Source organism: Xenopus laevis, chromosome 7L (assembly GCF_017654675.1).
Source record: "Xenopus laevis strain J_2021 chromosome 7L, Xenopus_laevis_v10.1, whole genome shotgun sequence".
NCBI classification, from domain to species: Eukaryota; Metazoa; Chordata; class Amphibia; order Anura; family Pipidae; genus Xenopus; species Xenopus laevis.
The window spans coordinates 120801397-120820341 of NC_054383.1; the positions used below are offsets into that span (position 1 = coordinate 120801397).

Genomic DNA, 18945 nt, shown 5'->3' on the forward strand with positions numbered 1-18945 from the left:
TAGTGGTCTATAACTACCAAACTCTCTTCCCCAAGTCGGAAGTAGGTTTGCATCACAGTAAGCATCTGTGCCTTGTGTTGTAGAGGTCCTGGATTACTACATGCATGGAGTTTGTATGTTCTTCATGTGTTTTATTTGGCCACTTTCCACAGGATGTTTGTTGGGAAATGAGTAATGTTTTACTTGAGTGAGACTGCTGATAAATGGGGCTATCAATGTTCCAATTTGCCCTTTTAGTACAATAGATCCAGAGCAGAGATACCATTTTGTTCAGCCAGTTCTTATGCATGGGACTATGCCAGAGGAATAAAAAGCTAGGGGGAAATTCATACCTTCATATGATATAAATGCTAATCAGAATGATCTCAATATTATTGACTATTTCATATGAAGAGAGAAAATATATTTTTGAAAGCTAGAAGATCTGGCATCTCCCTACTAACAAGCTCTAACAAGCTCTTATGTCCGTATGCAGGAGAGGTAAGTGAAGCTGGCAAACAATCCAATAGTTGGTTGAGATGAGGATTATTGGAGTAACGGAGTTATAACCTCTTCTCTTCACACTAAAAAAATGTCTACTAACATGGTGAGAAGAAGTTTCTACTGATACACCATCATGCACCATTATGTGCTAACTAGTGATGAGCGAAAAATTTTCGTCAATGAGCGTTAACCTTTTTTTAAATGAGAATTTTTTTCTCACTCCAGATGCATTAAAGTCAATGGGTGTTTATTCTTATGGCTACTTATTTTTTCAAATGCTTTAAATTCAGTGGGTGTTTTTTCTTATGGCAACTTTTTTGTCCAAAGGCATTAAAGTCAATGGTCCTTGTTTTGTGCGACTTTTCACAGCAACTTTTTGTTGTGGCAATTTTTATTTGCCGCAGTTTTGCCCAAAAAATTCGCAGGTGGTGAAATGCGTAATTTCGCACAGGCAAAAAAATTCACCCATCACTAGTGCTAGCTCCTCAACTTTGTAGGCAGTTGCAGGATGGCCAAGGATTAGGGATGCATGAAATCCAGAATTCGGTTCGGTATTCGGCCAGGATTTAGCCTTTTTCATCAGGATTCAGATTTGGCCGATTTCTCATTCCTGGCTAAACGAAATCGGAATCCTTAAAATTATATAACTTTTCGTCACAAACCAAGGAAGTAAAAAATGTTTTTGATTCTCTTTTTCCCTCTCTCTTTTTGCATATGCAAATGATACTGTCTCTGCATGATAATCTTGATGAATGTTCTGTAAAGAGTGAATTAATAATGTGGCCTGTATGGTATGGTATGTTATATGCTAAAACATGTGAACTGTATCAGATTTGGATATTCAGTTGTTTGGGGAAAAAGTCAAACAGAAGTACTTGGATCAACTACATAAAAGTAGTATGGTGAGCCATGCCCCAGCAGAGAGATTTGGAGACCAGTTCTTACCAGGACACTAGAAATAGAGAATTTGTGTGTTCTCCCTGAGTCTGTGTGGGTTTCAAGTGGTTGCTCTGGTCTCCTCCCACACCCCAAAAATATACAGGCATGTTAAATGACCGTTATAGGGTCCTGTAAGCTCCACCAAACAAAGGAACTGATGGCAGGGGTGTAGGGTGAATGTTAACCAAACCATTGTAAATCATATGTTAATTAAAATAAAATATTAACAATGGTCAATAATAATAATCTTCACCAACAACAAAGCTATGAAAGATACTATAAGTAAGGGATAAAGGGTAAGCGGTGGAACAATATAGCAGAATGCTGACATAAACTAAGGAATACAGCCTTCCAGCTTTCGTTGCAGAAGGACCATTAATAATGACATTATGAATGTCTAATAAGTAGACTCCTGTCTATTCTGATCATTCCTTAGACACAAATATGGTACAAAACATGACGTTTATTGACAATGTCTGTTTGTGTAGGGTCAGCTTTACTTGTGGTCAGGCAGTAGATCTATAATCCTGTACTTGATCTCCCACTAGACTTCACTCCTGCCTATTACTCTGCAGTGTGAGAACTATATATAACTCAGGAGAGATTTTCAAGATCATTCAGTTCCACATTATATACAATGGGAACAGCAAAATACATTAGGAACTTCGAGTGAAGGGGTGCAACATACAATATGATCTCACTGGTTTGATATTAGTAGAGGACATCAAGATTTCCCATTAAAGCGCAACCAAGTCATTACTCTGAAATCTGATGCTCACAGGATATTGGGCTGAGTAATCAGCAACATAAATCCTATATTCCCTCTCAGGCTTTCACGAACGACTAGTTTCCCTCAGTCTGAGGTCACCCAGCCATGCAAGGTATGAGAGAACCACCAAAGGGCAGTAGGAAGAACATTTTCAAATTGTCACAAAAAAAGTGATCCGCCGTGTAATATATTATAGTGTTACTTTTTAACTTATGGGTATTGTAAAGCATATCAGTACTTCTCACTGCGAATGGGAAGCTCAACTTTTCACCACGGATGTCTGCGTATTCACTAGTCCCACCTCCTGCCAGCGGTTTCCTGAACACTCTTACACTTTGAGACTCCAGATCCTCCAGGATCACGATAAAAAATCTTTGCTTTCTTTCTTTATGTTCATATAATAAAAGCTGTCAAAATTGGCAAATCGCAATCAACACCTACTGACGCGTTTCGTGCCCCATTTCCTGGCACATCCTCAGAGTATGTGATCCTGGAGGAGTCCGTGTTTTGATCTGGAGTCTCAAAATGTAAGAGTTTACTTTATAACATATGTAAGAAACCATGGTAGCTTAGAATGTCCAAACTAGTCCTATGGTTCCCAAATTGTGGGATGTTCCACAAGGATGGCTGGGAGCAGTGGCTGCAGGTCAAGTCATTGTGTGAGTTGCAGGGAATGCCTATTGCTGTTTCCTTTCTGATACTCCTTAAATACCAAAAGTTCAGTTAGGGTGAGCTCTATTTGCTGCCCTAGATATTCTTGGTACCATGAATGGCTGATAAAATACTGTTCACATATCCAGAAAGTTCTTGCACATCCTATTCAAAAAATATTGTTATGCTTGATGCTCACTAGTGATGGGAGAATTTGGATAGTTTCGCTTTGCCGAAAAATTAGCGACTTTGCTGTGAAATTCGCGAAACGGCGAAAAAATTTCGAAACAACGACGTCGTCTATTTTTTGGACGCTAGCGCACATTCGCCAGCGAAAATGTGCCAGTGGCCATAAGAACGGACGCCAGCATCCATTTTTTTTGTAGATGGTGAATTTTTTCGACGGTTTCGCGAATTTATTTGCGGCGAATTGCGGGAATTCGCCATGAATTCACGCCTGGCGAATAAATTCGCCCATCACTAGTGCTCATTGCTAGAAGATATGGCAACCACCCAATGTGTCTTTACAAGAAGCACACTGGCACACAAGACAGACTCTGAAAAAGTTATGAACCTCAAAGGACTCAGAATAAAATCAGAAAACCAATTACTCAGCCTATGGATTGCATTGCATGTGATATTTTGTGTGATACTTCTCCAGAGAGTTCCTCATCATAGTTAAACCGAAGTGGGATTCACTGTGGACCCATTAATATCAATGTGCCATTGCTGTTTGCTGAATTATCACAATATTAATGGCAAAACCGTAATTAGTTATATAGATTATGGCCCTCAAAACCATAAAATCATCTACTCTCTGCATTATATATCATTATTGACAATCCTATGACCATTATCTACTTTTTATTGCTGTGCTATCAAATGGAGCTACAATGTTAATAACAAGGGTTCCTGGGACTACAGGGAGCAGCAGCCAGTGGTAGGCCAATCATCAGAGGCCTGTCCCTATGGGTGGTCCATTGGAGGGGATTCTTAAAGGGATACTGTCATGGGAAAAAAGATTTTTTTCAAAATGAATCAGTTAATAGTGCTGCTCCAGCAGAATTCTGCACTGAAATCCATTTCTCAAAAGAGCAAACAGATTTTTTTATATTCAATTTTGAAATCTGACATGGGGCTAGACATATTGTCAATTTCCCAGCTGCCCAAGTCATGTGACTTGTGCTCTGATAAACTTCAATTACTCTTTACTGCTGTACTGCAAGTTAGAGTGATATCGCCCCCTCTCTTTTTCCCCCCCAGCAGCCAAACAAAAGAACAATGGGAAGGTAACCAGATAACAGCTCCCTAACACAAGATAACAGCTGCCTGGTAGATCTAAGAACAACACTCAATAGTAAAAACCCATGTCCCACTGAGACACATTCAGTTACATTGAGAAGGAAAATCAGCAGCCTGCCAGAAAGCATTTCTCTCCTAAAGTGCAGGCACAAGTCACATGACTAGGGGCAGCTGGGAAATTTACAAAATGTCTAGCCCCATGTCAGATTTGGCAATTATATACAAGAGGTCATCATAAGTATAATGTGGTTAATTAATGAGGCTGTTGGATTGGTTCTCTTAAAGCTTGGCGTGTCACAGCTGGGTGGATGTTATTTGGGCCCTAGGTTAATTTAAGGTTATCTTTACTTTACATGCCATTGGTTGGTGGACAGTCTTTGGACAGAGATATGTAATGTATTGGGATGTGATTTATTGCAAGGACATGGTTACATTATAATGTTTAATAAAGCTAAGGCTGACTGTCACCCACAAAGGAGAAATTATGTATTGGCAGTTCATTTACCAATGAGCATAGAAGCAAGAATTTTAATGAATTATTTTTATTGCTTCCCTCCACACAATCAATCTTAGATGCACATACATACAGAATCCTAAAATAAGACTCCTGCATGCTCTGTGTTGGCAAATGTCCTAGGGTTTTAGCTGAGTACTGTCTCTATTGCCATTCTGTACACTATGGAGAAGGCCAGAATGAGTATGATTTTATAGTAATTTTATTTTAATTTCCTGACCATTCCATTTTGGCAAAGGTAGTAATTGTGTCATTATAATGGTACTGACACTTTAAAGGGATTCTTTCACTGGAATATGTGTACATTCATAACACATCAGTTAATAGTGCTGCTGCAGAAGAGCAAACAGATTTTTTTATATTTAATTTGGAAATCTGACTTGGGGCTAGACATGTTGTCAGTTTCCCAGGTGCCCGTAGTCATGGACCTTGTGCTCTGATAAACTTCAGTCACTCTTTAGTGCTGTATTGCAAGTTGGAGTGATATCACCCTCCTCCCTTTCCCCCCAGCAGCCAATCAGCAGAACAATGGGGAGGTAACCAAATAGCAACTCCCAGACACAAGATAGCAGCTCCCTGGTGAGAATAGCATTTAATAGTAAAAATCAAAGTCCCACTGTGAGTCCTTCAGTTACACTGAGTAATAGAAACAATAGCTTATCTGAAAGCACATGACCAGTTAAAATGATCTGAGATTGCTGCCCACACACCAATATTACAGCAAAAACAAAAAATACACTTGTTGGTAAAATAAATTATTTGCATTATAAACAGTTCAATTTAGAAATACATACTACACCATAAAAATCCTGATAGAATCCCTTAAAAAGTCTAATGCATCAGATTCTATCAAAAATGCACCCTTTAGTAAATCATTCACCTGCTGAAACTGGGAATCAATGCAGGGTGACTACAGACTGGTGTCAAGCATGAAGAATGTTCAAGTGGCAAATGCCGTCCCATAATAATAATTGTCTTTGTTTCACATGGAATCAGTGGTAGGATTTTGGCTGGATTCTTTTCAAATCACTATTAGGAAAATGTTATTGTCATGAGAAGCTGAGCTTTATACAGATAATTTGTTAGTAACTGTCTCGCGGAAAGTGGAAAAAAGATTGTATTTTTCCATGCCGCCATTATCTGGGACACAAATACTTTGCAAAGCATTTGCAAGAAGAAATTAGTTGTGTATCATGAGAATAAAACGGCAGGTTAAACAAGGCCTGGAAAAAACACTTCATTTAGCAGATGCATAGGTGTGAATAATACCATAGCTCAATTTAAATTAGTAAACGTAAACGTTATATAACTAAAAATTAATTTACCAGATAATAAGGTACACTGGTATTTATTTATAGCTAATATATACAGTATATATATATAAGAGTGCAGAGGACTCTTGTATTTGACTATATATATATATATATTATATATATATATATATATCAACAGAGTGATAAAAGCAGGTGTAGTAGGAAGAGATGGTGCCTATAGTAGCAGTGGGATAATAGTCTCTGGGAAGGGAGTGTGACTGTGGGATAGCAGGTATAGTAGGGAGAGATGGTGCCTATAGTAACAGTGGGATAATAGTCTCTGGGAAGGGAGTGTGACTGTGGGATAGCAGGTATAGTAGGGAGAGATGGTGCCTATAGTAACAGTGGATAATAGTCTCTGGGAAGGGAGTGTGACTGTGGGATAGCAGGTATAGTAGGGAGAGATGGTGCCTATAGTAACAGTGGATAATAGTCTCTGGGAAGGGAGTGTGACTGTGGGATAGCAGGTATAGTAGGGAGAGATGGTGTCTATAGTAACAGTGGATAATAGTCTCTGGGAAGGGAGTGTGACTGTGGGATAGCAGGTATAGTAGGGAGAGATGGTGCCTATAGTAACAGTGGATAATAGTCTCTGGGAAGGGAGTGTGACTGTGGGATAGCAGGTATAGTAGGGAGAGATGGTGCCTATAGTAACAGTGGGATAATAGTCTCTGGGAAGGGAGTGTGACTGTGGGATAGCAGGTATAGTAGGGAGAGATGGTGCCTATAGTAACAGTGGGGAAAATAGCACCTGGTAAGGGGTCAAAATGACTTCTAAGAACAAGGAGTTCATGTTAGATTTGTGCAAGTGGCTGAATCTGCCCCACTATGAATGTCACCTTGAACTTAAAACTATATCTGTGTCATAAAACAATCAGTGGTAAAACTCCATGCGACATAAGAGCCAATATCTGACACAATTCTTGGAAAAAGACACCAGAACTGAGTTCCAAACACTGAAGGAAATTCCCATAGATGTTTTTTCAACAAAAAAACTGCAGCCACACAAAGCCTCATAGGCCATAATCCCAAGGATTTATCAGCAAAACAATCTGCTTAATTTTTATGGCAGACGGCCTGGTTTGTTCGCCTGAATGCTAGTCATTATTATTCCAATTTATACAGCACTGATATACTTGTGCAGCACTTTCAGCAAAGTAGAGATTTTGCCAAAAAAGCCGATCTTTTTGCGAATAACCAGCTTTATGTTGCACTTACATGAACAGGGCACCACACTGACATACCTCCCGACATTTTGGAAATAGAAAGAGGGACAAAAAGATTTCGGCGCTCCGCGGGCGAAATTTTTTGACGATGCCCATTAAGTGGCCACACCCCCTAATTACCATGTTTGTTTTACAAAATGTGTCAGGTTATGAAAGTTTGAACACTTTGTGGGTTTTATGTGTTATTACAGTTTTACTAATGAAGGTGAATTGCCCTTTAAGCGGCAAGTCACAGTTTCCCCAAGAGACCTGATTATCTTAAATTGTTACAATTGATTCTTTGCTTATCTTAAATTGTTACAATTGTTTTTGCCACATATTCTGGGCTCTCTTCTAGTGATGTGCGGATCAGGGTTTCCCTGACCCGCACCCGACCCTAACCCGCCCTGCACCGACCCGCGCCCACCCGCACCCACATCCCGGGGTCCTTTTATAGACCCGTGCCGACCCGCCCACCGATGACGTCACAATGACGTCACAAAAGGGGGTGGGGCGAGCAGACGCGAGAGTATAAAACAGGAATGCCGGCATTTGAAGGTGGGTCCCGCGGGTATCGGGTCGGCCCGCACATCACTGCTCTCTTCCAAAAGCCAATTAAGTTTTAGAAACGTTGTATCTTTTTCTGGCTGTTCAGTGCAGGAGTTCAAAGAGAAACTCGGGACATTTCAGTAACAATCCGAGACTGTGGGCTGAGCTATCAAAAATGGGACTGAAAAATTGGACATTGTTGTTCCTTAAATCATGTATCAGGCAGCTAATTAAATGTTCCTTTTTTTCAACATTTCCCAGATGTAGGTTTGAGCTTCTGTATTGAGCAGATGCAGCACCACCATTGTAGTCGCAGATTACGACAACAGATGCACATTTTGCTACAGTTAATAACAAGCCCCTATGGAGCCTTAGAGAGCCCTAGACTTCCACCTGCATTAGGGCGGAGACACACGCTCAGATTCGGGGAGATTAGTCGCCCGGCAACAAATCTCCTCTTCTTTGGAGCGACTAATCTCCCCGAACTGCCTCCCGTTTGCTAGAATGTAAATCGCCGGCTGGATGGCAATCGGTGCTCTGTATTTTCTGAAGTCACCCGAAGTTACCTTACTAGGAAACTTCGGGCGGCTTCGGAATACAAGGTAAAAGGGCAGCTCCTAATAGTTTTATATTGCATTGCTTCTTCTTTGATGTTTTAAGGAGAAAGTAGATTAGAAATGCTGTACATTATGATTTTGGCTTCTGTACCAGCCCAAGGCAACCACAGCCCTTTAGAAGTAAAGATCTGTGTCTCCAAAGATGCCCCAGTAGCTCCCCATCTTCTTTTCTGCTGATTCACTGCACATGCTCTGTGCTGCTGTCACTTACTGAGCTTAGGGACCCACTCACAATATACAGTACACATAGAATAGAAATGTCACAATATAAGGCTGATTAGTAATTAATACAGATAATTACTACATGGCAGCACAGAAACCAGTGCAATTAGCATCAGAATTTAATAATCAGCCCTGTAGCATCAGCTTATATTACAGGGGAAGCTCATTTTCTGCTGGATAATTAGTGACGAGCCCTAAGCTTAGCTTCTCAACAGCTGCTCAGAGCCCACTGAGCATGTGAGTGTCACAGACACTTTCCAAGATGGTGACCCCCTGTGACAAGTTTGAAGTCCTGGATCATTGCTGCTATTTACAAGCTGAAACTTTAGGCTGGTGCAATAAGTTCAGTATATAAAATATGCCATTTTTAGCCACATTCATTTTAATGGTTTAGTTCTCTTTTAACCCATGGCAAGCCATGCTCTTATACAAATAAATTACCTGTAGGGCTGCGCTTCTGACAGGAACTTCCTTTGTTCCAGAGGGCTGGCATTAACCCGTAACTCCTTTACTACCACTTGGGCTGGGGTATAGTCAGAGAAAATCTCACCCAGGATCACCTTGAGAGAGAATAGAGATTGTGAGAATGTGAGATTGTCGGCCTCAAAGAGTAAAGCAGTCATGAAGTCATTCTTTATTAATGAACTTAATTCACTTTTAAATCAGAATTTAGTATGATGCAAAGAGTAATACGCTGAGATTTTTTTATTTCGTTTTGGGTTCAGCAACTCACCAGTTTCAGCAAATATCTGGTTGCTAGGGTCTAGTTTACCCTAGAAACCAGGCAGCGGTTTGAATGAGAGACTATGGGTCATATTCAAATCAATGAAAAAATGAATCAACATAAAATGTTATGGGAAAGATTCAATTCGAGGAGATAAAGCATTTTTTTCTTATTCACTTCTTCCCTGTAGACTTCAATAGAGTTTTCATGTTTCTTATTGAATGGTATCTGGCTCTGTGGGAAAATCTGGAATTGAATAAGGAAATAAGTCTTTCTCATCTAATTGAATCTGACCCAATATGTACTATGTGCTGTAAATACCATTATTCCTAAACATGGAGCAAACTTTATCCGAGAAAGCATTCGTTTCAATGGGAATAGTGATGGGCGAATTTGGGGCCGAAAATTCGCCAATTTCCAGCGAAATTTCCGTTTTTTTACACCGGCGCACATTCACCCAAAAAAATGGACACTGGAAAATTTTCGCAGCAGTTGCGCGAATTTATTCGCCGGCAGCGAATCGTGGGAATTCGTCGCAAATTTGCGCCTGACAAATAAATTCGCCCATCACTAAATGGGAACTGACCAAATTTTTAATATGATTTTCTCACTGAGCGGGTCAGTGCATCTACTGGGCCAAAATGCTGTATGTGCAAGGATTCACCTTGATTCCCTACAATATCCAGTAAATAATGGACATCACAGATGTTATAGCACCTCTATCCATCCAGATCTGGGTCAGCAATATGCCTAAAGGAGTGGTTCACCTTTAAGTTAACTTTTAGTATGTTATACAATGGCTAAGTCTAAGCAACTTTTCAATTGCCTTTAATTTTGTCTTTCTGATATTTCTTTGTCTTTTTCTTCTTCTGCCTCTTTCTACATTTCAAACGGGGGTCACTGACCCCATCTAAAAAACAACTGCTCTTTAAGGCTACACATTTATTGTTATTGCTACTTTTTATTACTCATCTTTCTATTCAGGCCTCTCCTATTCATATTCCAGTCTCTTGTTCAAATCAATGCATGGTTGCTAGGGGGAATTTGGACCCCTAGCAAATTGCCTAGAAATTGCAAACTGGAGAGCTGCTGTATAAAAAGCTAAATAACTCAAAAACCCTCTCTTCTACATCATACTTAAATTTAACTCAAAGATGAACAACCCCTTTAAATTGGTTGTGGTTAGGGTTGCCACCTTTTCTGGAAAAAAAATACCGGCCTTCCTATATTCTTGCCATTTTTTCCTATTAATAACATTGGCATCAAGCATCATTTTTACCGGCCAGGCCGGTAAAATACCGGCCAGGTGGCAACCCTTGTTGTGGTGGAAAATGCAAAATCACAAATGGAAAACCTGGCCTTTTTGTAACATGCTCATAGGCAGTCTTTCCTCATGCATATTCATTTGCATGCGATGCCATAAATTTAGAAGTGAAAGCTGCTTACAGGGAGATTGAGAAAATGAAAGGGGTGCGAGGAGCTAATCATTAAAAATCCAAACCGTTGCATGGTCACAGTGAACCGCACCAAATGCAGAGAGGGTTTAGTTCTCCTTTAAAGGCACAAATTATTTTTCAATTTCCCTTTATTGATTCTGCCGTCTACAGCACATGACCCAGTCAATATGTCTGAGAATTATGCCCACGGTTCATTGGGTAAACAAATGCGCAGCTCGCATGCTTCCCAATGAATGGGGGTTATTGCTCCTGCTCATTCCTCAAACGCACAAGTCACATAATAAAGTGTGTGTGTGTCACTACATAAAGCATTATCTAGGCTAATTCTAATCAGTATCTGGCGGTCACATGCACGAGGGGGGGATTAGCAGTCGTCACTGTGTTTAACCACATTAATTCTCTTGCAGGAGCTGTTTGGAAATAGATTAGCTCCCAGCAGAACCCGCAGATAAAGGGCTGAATGATTTTTAAAGAGGTTGGCAAGAAACGGGGCTCTGTTAAATCCATACTCACCTTTCCAAACCATCCGTTGCCAATCTCCTGGAGATAGCTGAGATCCTGGCGGCTAAAGCCCGTTTGCTTCACTGGCACATAAACACAAAGCCAAATTAAGTACATTCGCCTCGTTTCCATCAATTTCGCATGAATTCAGCATTCATTTTAATGCAGCATTCTGAACACGACCGATATATGTCGGCACACAATTTCACTCTTTATGTCAGCCCATTTTATTTAGCACAGGATTTTATGACCTTTTGTTAAAATAAATCCCACCCCAAGCAGTTTATAATCCAAGTCAGGCAGTGATGCCAAGCTCTTTGATTTTAATGCAGCAGCTATTATTTAAAGAAAGAGGCATTTCATGCCTACCCAAGGCCTTCTGGGACTAAAATCCTAGCAAGCCTGAGCCCCAGGAATGATTAACAAAGCATCTGTGACTCCCACTTCAGCCAATGCCTCTGATTATTGGGCAGCAGCAGAGGGATGAGACTTGCCCAGTAGTGCTGCATTTGAATTCAAGTAAGTAGAACAGCTGGTTATCAAGAGTCAATTGGGCAGTGCAGTTATTAGCTTTTATATTTATGACAGTCTCTTTGTGAAAAGTACAATGATTTCTGCAACTATTCAGTGGACCATCTGGCCATTTGTATTCTGATCCACATGATCCACTCAAGGCAAAAACATGTGGATCTATACGAAAGCTGGCAAGGGAAAGGGGCTCTCTCAACTTTGGGATCTGCAGATGCGTTCCATGTATCTGCAAGATGTAGTAGGTGATAGTTTCCCCAGTTTTTATTATAAATGGGTTCCTCATACAGAGTTAGGTACCGCTAGACAAGTAATTTCCAACCAGTGGCTTGTGAGCAACATGTCGCTCTCAAACCCATTGGATGTTGCTCCAAGTGGCCTAAAAGCAGGTGCTTATTTTTACATTTTTGATTTGAAGGACAGCTTTAGTTGCATAAAAAACATGTTTACTGCCAAACAGAGCCTTGTGTAGGCTGCCAGTCTACATATAGGCTACCAATAGCCAATTACAGCCCATATTTGGCACCCCCTTGGGACTTTTTGCATGCTTATGCTGCTCTCTAATTTTTGTGTCTCAAGGGTAAAAAAAGTTGGGTACTCCGTCCCTAGACTTTCCAAACTTTACATATCAGCAACAATATCACCCTGAAGAACCATATCAATCAGCAATTCATCTTTTTATTATTAAATGCACTATAATAAAAAGGTGACTTGCTGATTGATATGGTTCTCCGGATGCTTCCCATGCTCAAGTAGCAGAGGCAAACAGTAAGATGTTTCATTGTTTGGTCTATCCAAATGTCCTGCTACATACCCACGGATTCACTAATGGTCAGGTAGTTAGGCTAAAGGCCAAAGCAGTGATGTCCATCCAGTGCCTCACTAGCAACTTGGGGTTGCTCATCAACCCCTAGGATGTTGCTCCCAGTGGCCTCAAAGAAGGTGCTTATTTTTTAATTCCTGGCTTGGAGGCAAGTTTTGTTACATAAAACCAGATGTACTGCCAAACAGAGTCTCCGGTAGGGTCTACATAGAGACTAGCATATAGCTAATCACATCCATTATTTGGCGCCCTCAGGACTTTTTTCATGCTCGTGTTGCTCCCAAAATCTTTTTACAATTGAATTGGTTGGTTGTCCCCATCCCTTAGCAGTGTTTTGAACAAATGTGTCAAATAGAGAAAAAGCCCCTAGAATTCCTAGTTATTATTATTAATTTAAATTAAGTGAGGCCTAATTGAATATAATGCCACCATAAGTGAAAGCAACACAATAGAAGTCAAGCCTTCAGATTTAAAGTAGGGTACTTATATTATGTCCAGTAAATCATACTTGCAATGGTTATTATACAAAGGGGGCCTTATTTATCTACACTTTTATAGTTTCATTACAATGGAAGGCAGAAAGTGACCTCTGTTCACTAATTTTAATGCCAAATTATCAATGCTTGCTTTGCTTTATAAAAAAACAACCATTTTTTTAGGCACAGACAGCACATGGACTCCCTAATGCAATGTTCCCAAATAACGGCACCTTGATTCCCTATGCCAATTATGGTCAGCTTCTGCCAATTTTATGTTTTTTCATCAAATGATGCCAAATTCTGTTGTACAGGTATAGGATCCATTATCCGGAAACCCGTTGTCCAGAATTGTCCAAATTATGGGAAGGTCATCTCCCATAGCCTCCATTATAATCAAATTATTCACAATTTTAAAAATGATTTCCTTTTTCTCTGTAATAATAGAATAGTGCTTGTCCTTGATCCCAAGAAATAATTAATCCTTAATAGAGGCAAAACAATCTAATTGGGTATCATTTATATTAAAATAATTTTTTAGTAGACCTACTGGTGATCTACTTTTTTTTATTACAGAAGGATTCCTTATCCGGAAAACCCAAGGTTCCAGATTAATGGTCCCATACCTTTACTTACAGCACAGGCAGCTAAGGAGAAGAACAGGTCTTTGAGGAGGACTATCTATCTTAGCAACACATACTTTACTTCATTTGTTTCCCTGAACATCCTGATTCCATAGCACGCTTGCTAAAGCACACAAACTGTTTCTTACCAGCAAAATATAAAGATGACTGAAAAATATTATAAAGTTACCTGTTTTAGGGGCTTGTGTATTGGGAACGGGCAAAGAGACCTCTGACAGAGGCAGAATGTATACATCAGGGATGGACTGTGAAGAGGAGGTCTCTTCAGCTGGTGGGGTGTATTCTCCTGAAAACTCCTCTCCATCAGGATTCTCAAATTCCTAAAAAAAAGGAGAAATAACCTATGGAGGTCTCATAGAAGCTTTACTGAAGACCTGTATGCTCCAACACCTTTCCTATATAAAATGTTTTCTATCTATATAGTATGTGTATATGTATGATTAACAATGTCTTTATAAATGGGGAATAATTTCATGTGTGGCCCACATCCTCACTATGGGGAAGCTCCATAGGCTTTGATATGTTTACCCTATGACAACGTTACCAAATGAATTCTTTTAAGGTGTTTCTAGTGCAAACTTAGATTTATTTGGGTGTAAAAAGTATAAAAAAACTGTGTTTCATTATATATCCACTTTCAACATTACCCATACTATATTAGCGCCATGATGGACTGTCAAAGTCTATACCTTAAATCCCACATCTCCTTTCTTGCAACAGAGGCATGTGAGTAGCAGGAAGATGAAGGCCAAGAGTCCTGAGCAGGAAATAAGGACCACGGCGTATGGTGGAGCAAGAGGAACACGCCCTTGAGAGGATCCATCTGAAAGGACATTTAGGATAAAAAAAAAGTAATGGAGACAATTTAGCTAGCGTGAAAGCGAATGCACATAAGGAATGTAACGGGCTGATCAAGGATACTCTTGATCAGTGTTTCTCAAACCCTTGATCAGTGTTCTCCTTGCTTCACATACAAGTAAAAGAGAAGCCAAGGAAGATTTCAGTAAAACATATTTTCTAAAAATCTGTTTTTTTATTAGTTACTTTTGCATATTGCCTATTTCAGTTTATGTAATTATATTAAAACTTTTATCTGGTTGATATGGTTGGTCAATTTATTTGGCACCCCCTCATATCCCTCACTTTTTTCTGTATATGGTAATGTAGCATAGTAAGGTTCTGCCAAATTATATTTCATGTAGTCCTTTAGGAGGGTTTTGGGCAGCTATAAGATGGTCCTGTTTTATAGTTGGGAGGGGGGATTGTTTCCCCTTCCTTGGTTGAAGTATTTCCGTGGCATTTCATTAATTGGTCAGGGTTCCCTAATCTTTAAAAGGGGAAGCCAATGACACGTTCTGTTTCTTTTGGTCCCCACTTGGTGAAGCAGATGGTGTTCTAAAGGGCCTGGTGCAGAGTAGTAATTACTAGGAAGATTGGTAATAACTCACTCTATGAGTGAGAAGCAGGATCAGGGTTGTTAGTAGAGCAGCCAGAGGCTCCAACAAGGAGGCCAGGGAGTGTTAGTCACCTCTAGGCAAATATAGAATTTACATTATAGCAAGAAGGCCTCACACACTATTTTGCATTAAACAGCAGTTCCATTGGGATGCCACTTTGGAGCAATAATTACTTTGCAAGCTTAGCTAAACTAGCGGAACCCATGGATTACAGTAGGATGCAATAGGAGGAGGAAAGAGTTAACATCCTGAAAGACACACAAATAAAATGATCCACTCATTGAATCACTTCATAATGATGAAGCCATACCACCCAGTTCAGAATGAGAGTTTATCTATATTGATGCACATTACTGTCTATTACAAAAAACAAATCCAACCCCTCGTATGAAGAACTAAAGTGACACAGTCCCTCTTTATACCAGTATGATGGTGAATAGAAGAATTGAGCAAGCTCCATAAAGATTTTTATCTGCAAAATGTTTAAAATTATGTAAGCCACCACAATGAAAACAGTGATAATTCTTCATTACTATAGCAACTAACATCAAACAGACTGTCTATAACAAGCCTTAAGGTCTACATAAAATGACTATCTCTAACTCGCTAGATAAGTGCAATTTAGGTGACATTGTGGTTGCCAGTTTGCAAGAACTGTGACAAAGTGACATTGCAGAGCAGGTTTTAGGTGTTTAGTATACAATGACCAGGGCCGATTGCTCCACCTTGTTCTATACTGGGAATCAGTATGTGGCCCAGTTCCTCACTAGACAGGTTCTGACCACCGTCTGAAAAGAAATAATTAACAATGCCATGGGAATAACACCACTTTATTCAATATGCGTTGGCTTGGGGCCAGAATGTATGAATGAACTGCTTACATTTTATAAGACGATCTTTATTTTATACAAGTACAAGATTTGCGCAAGACCGTATATGCATTTTCTGTAAAAGCAATGACCAAAAAAGATCAGTAATGACTACATATGTCAACTGGATGTTAATTACGCAGCCAAATGCTGTACCTACTGTATCAACCACTTTTCACTATGCCCTCCGGTCGTATACACTAATGTCACCTTTTTTTTGACACACTTATTTTCAAATGACACACCTTCTCCAATGCAGCTGAAGGACATGAAAGCCCTTGACCATGAGTTATTACACTGCAGTCGTCATGACAAGCTCAGTATACTAAGCTCCTCATCTCCTAAGGTAGTGAGGATACACAGGTCATACAACTGTAGGCATCCCAATGGATTTTAAGGAAAGGTATCAGAGCCTCAGTACTTGCTTGGGCAGGACAGTGATAAAAAGGTATAGAAGAGCAAATGAAGTGCCCTATGTCAGTGTTATAACAATAACTATAGCAATTGCCTGAAATTGACCCATCAGTTGCTCAGTGCTGTGGTTTTCAAAACCTAAAGACATGGTTCTGTGAACACACAGGAGCCATAGTTGGAATAAGAAGGTGCCAGTTTTTTGTGTTTAGCTAAAGCAATCCCCATATCTATCTTGGTGTATCTGTCGTTATATCCATTCATTTTTTCTTACTCTTTTTCTGTCCATCCAGCTATGTCTTTGGGTCAAGCCCAGTCTCTGAGGCACAAACTTGAACAGGGCCCCACTTAGATTATAACAAGATTACAAATATGAAAAGATTGCTTTATCTGCCTTATAGACCTAGATCTTGCTCTACTTGGCCTTCAAGATGAGCTTCCATAGAGTATCTAGGACACCATATAGACTTTATCCAAATATGTCCCTAACTGGTCTTCAGGCTGCCTTACAACTAATCTCTGAACCCCTCTAGGGGTCCAGCCCCACAGTTTGGGAACCATCGATCTACGTCCTGAGAAAGTAAACCAATTGTGTCCACAGATGAGTATGAAGCAATCAGATATCATATCTCTGATTCCTTAGCAAGCTTGATGTCTCAATATCCGAATGTTATGTCTAGTTCCATTGCATCTATTTATGTCCTACGTATCTTAGTAGCCATCTGTGCTCCTGTCTAGTTACTGCTCCAGTATGGATCACCTAAAAAGAACTCAATTTAATGAGAAGGCATATGACAAAAAAGATGTCATGTTTGCTTAGACTGTTTTGTTGACTTTCTATTCCAAAACTGCTGATCCGATAAAATATTGTTAACAAATCTCTCGCAGTATGTTCCAACGAGATCAGCTTTCAGGATGGTATCTGAGCGGCTGAGAAATAGTAAATCTGACTCCACGCTCATTATTGATATGGGGATTTCTATAGCTGGGGAATTTCTGTAGGCGGAGAAAATGATTAAAGGGAAAGAATGTTCCATTCATAAAGAAGCGTTTAGCTCCCATTTATGTCACTTAAATAGGAAGCAACATAAGAAGGCATTGTTTCCTGTACGAATCAAAGATCTCCTGTACAAATGAGTTGGGAGGTTTGCATGGTGTTCTTTATTGGTGTTTACATAGACTGCTGCAGTCAATTTATGGCAGCTCTCTCTCATATACATATAATAATCAATGGCATTCATTAGAGTCAGAATATTAAACACAAGGCAATACAACAATTACGAACTACAAATCCTAGCAACCATAGACAACCATTGTAACAGCCAGTGTTGGACTGGTTCACTAGATACATTTTTTCTATGGGCTCCAGGTTATGCCCTGTCCTCCCCCACTCTATCCCAGATCCTACTCCTGTTCTGCCCACACCCCTCTCTGCCCACATTTTGCTCCCATCCAAAAACACTTGGCCCACTAACAAAAATGGGCCTTGGGTAGGGTTGCCACCTTTTTTGGAACAAAATGACTGCTCTTCTATATATTTATCTTTTTTTCTCTAGTAACAACATTGGCATCAAGCATTATTTTAATGATCAGACCAGTGACATACTGGCCTGGTGTATACTCAAGCATCAAACATAGATTGTAAACCCTTCAGGATAAATGCTCATTGTGCCTGGATAGGGCTGTTTGGAGAGCTGCAAATCATCTAAATGATCCCTTAATGCAAATTAACATGGGTTGCTTCTGAGTATTGTGTTCTCTACAACTATCAGTACCACTGTGGGCAGGGAACAGAGTGCTCAGAATAGCCCCCATTCAGTTTTTTTGGCATTCACCTGCCAGCACAAGTGCACCCGCTTGTCAGGCAATTATCGGTGTGGCTGGGGTTGTAACTGGGTAGGACAGGGACATAACATCAGTGGTGGCCAATTTTCCACAATTGTAATACTGTCTCTTGCATTAAGCCAGGGGTTCCCAAACTTCTTTATTCCTGAACCACATTCAAATGTAAAAAGAGTTGGGGAGCAACGCAAGCATGAAAGAAATTCCTGTTGGTGCCAAATAAGGGCTGTGATTGGCTATTTGGTAGCCCCTATGTGGACTGGCAGCCTACAGGAGGCTCTGTTTGGCAGTACATCTGGTTTTATGCAATTAAAACTTGCCTCCAAGTTGGGAATTCAAAAATAACTCCTGCTTTGAGGCCACTGGAGCAACATCCAAGGGGTTGGTGAACAACTTGTTGCTCGCAAGCTACTAATTGGGGGATCACTTGCATTAAGCAGTATTTATTTAACTGACAAGGCCCGACACTCCTCCTATGAGAGAGGCTGAAAGATTGTCTTTTGTTTGCCAGTATATGATGATCCAGACATGCTCCAACTGAACATGTCCTATATCTACTGAGCCACTCATATTATGATTTATGAACACAAGGCAGTATGCTTGGGGATTAATATCCCCTCTGAGCTTAGAAAAGGTCATAGAAAAGGTT

The 18945-nt window shown here is 40.0% G+C and overlaps 2 protein-coding genes across 4 annotated transcripts in view; one reads left to right on the top strand and one right to left on the bottom strand.

Moving 5' to 3' along the window:
• Positions 1-14635, top strand: part of LOC108696771 (brain-specific angiogenesis inhibitor 1-associated protein 2) — a 140417-nt gene extending 125782 nt beyond the window's left edge. The window contains exon 14 of the mRNA XM_041569643.1: positions 14438-14635. Coding sequence (XP_041425577.1) covers positions 14438-14447 — 10 coding nt within the window. The 3' untranslated portion in view covers positions 14448-14635. The remainder of the gene's footprint in view (positions 1-14437) is intronic.
• lmtk3.L (lemur tyrosine kinase 3 L homeolog) overlaps positions 1-18945 on the bottom strand; it is a 42462-nt gene that overhangs the window by 12803 nt on the left and 10714 nt on the right. For all 3 annotated transcript variants that reach the window (XM_041569641.1, XM_041569642.1, XM_041569640.1), the window contains exons 3-6: positions 14407-14540; positions 13887-14037; positions 11259-11329; positions 9006-9124 (exon numbers count right to left, since the gene is read on the bottom strand). In XM_041569641.1, coding sequence (XP_041425575.1) covers positions 9006-9124; positions 11259-11329; positions 13887-14037; positions 14407-14540 — 475 coding nt within the window. The remainder of the gene's footprint in view (positions 1-9005; positions 9125-11258; positions 11330-13886; positions 14038-14406; positions 14541-18945) is intronic.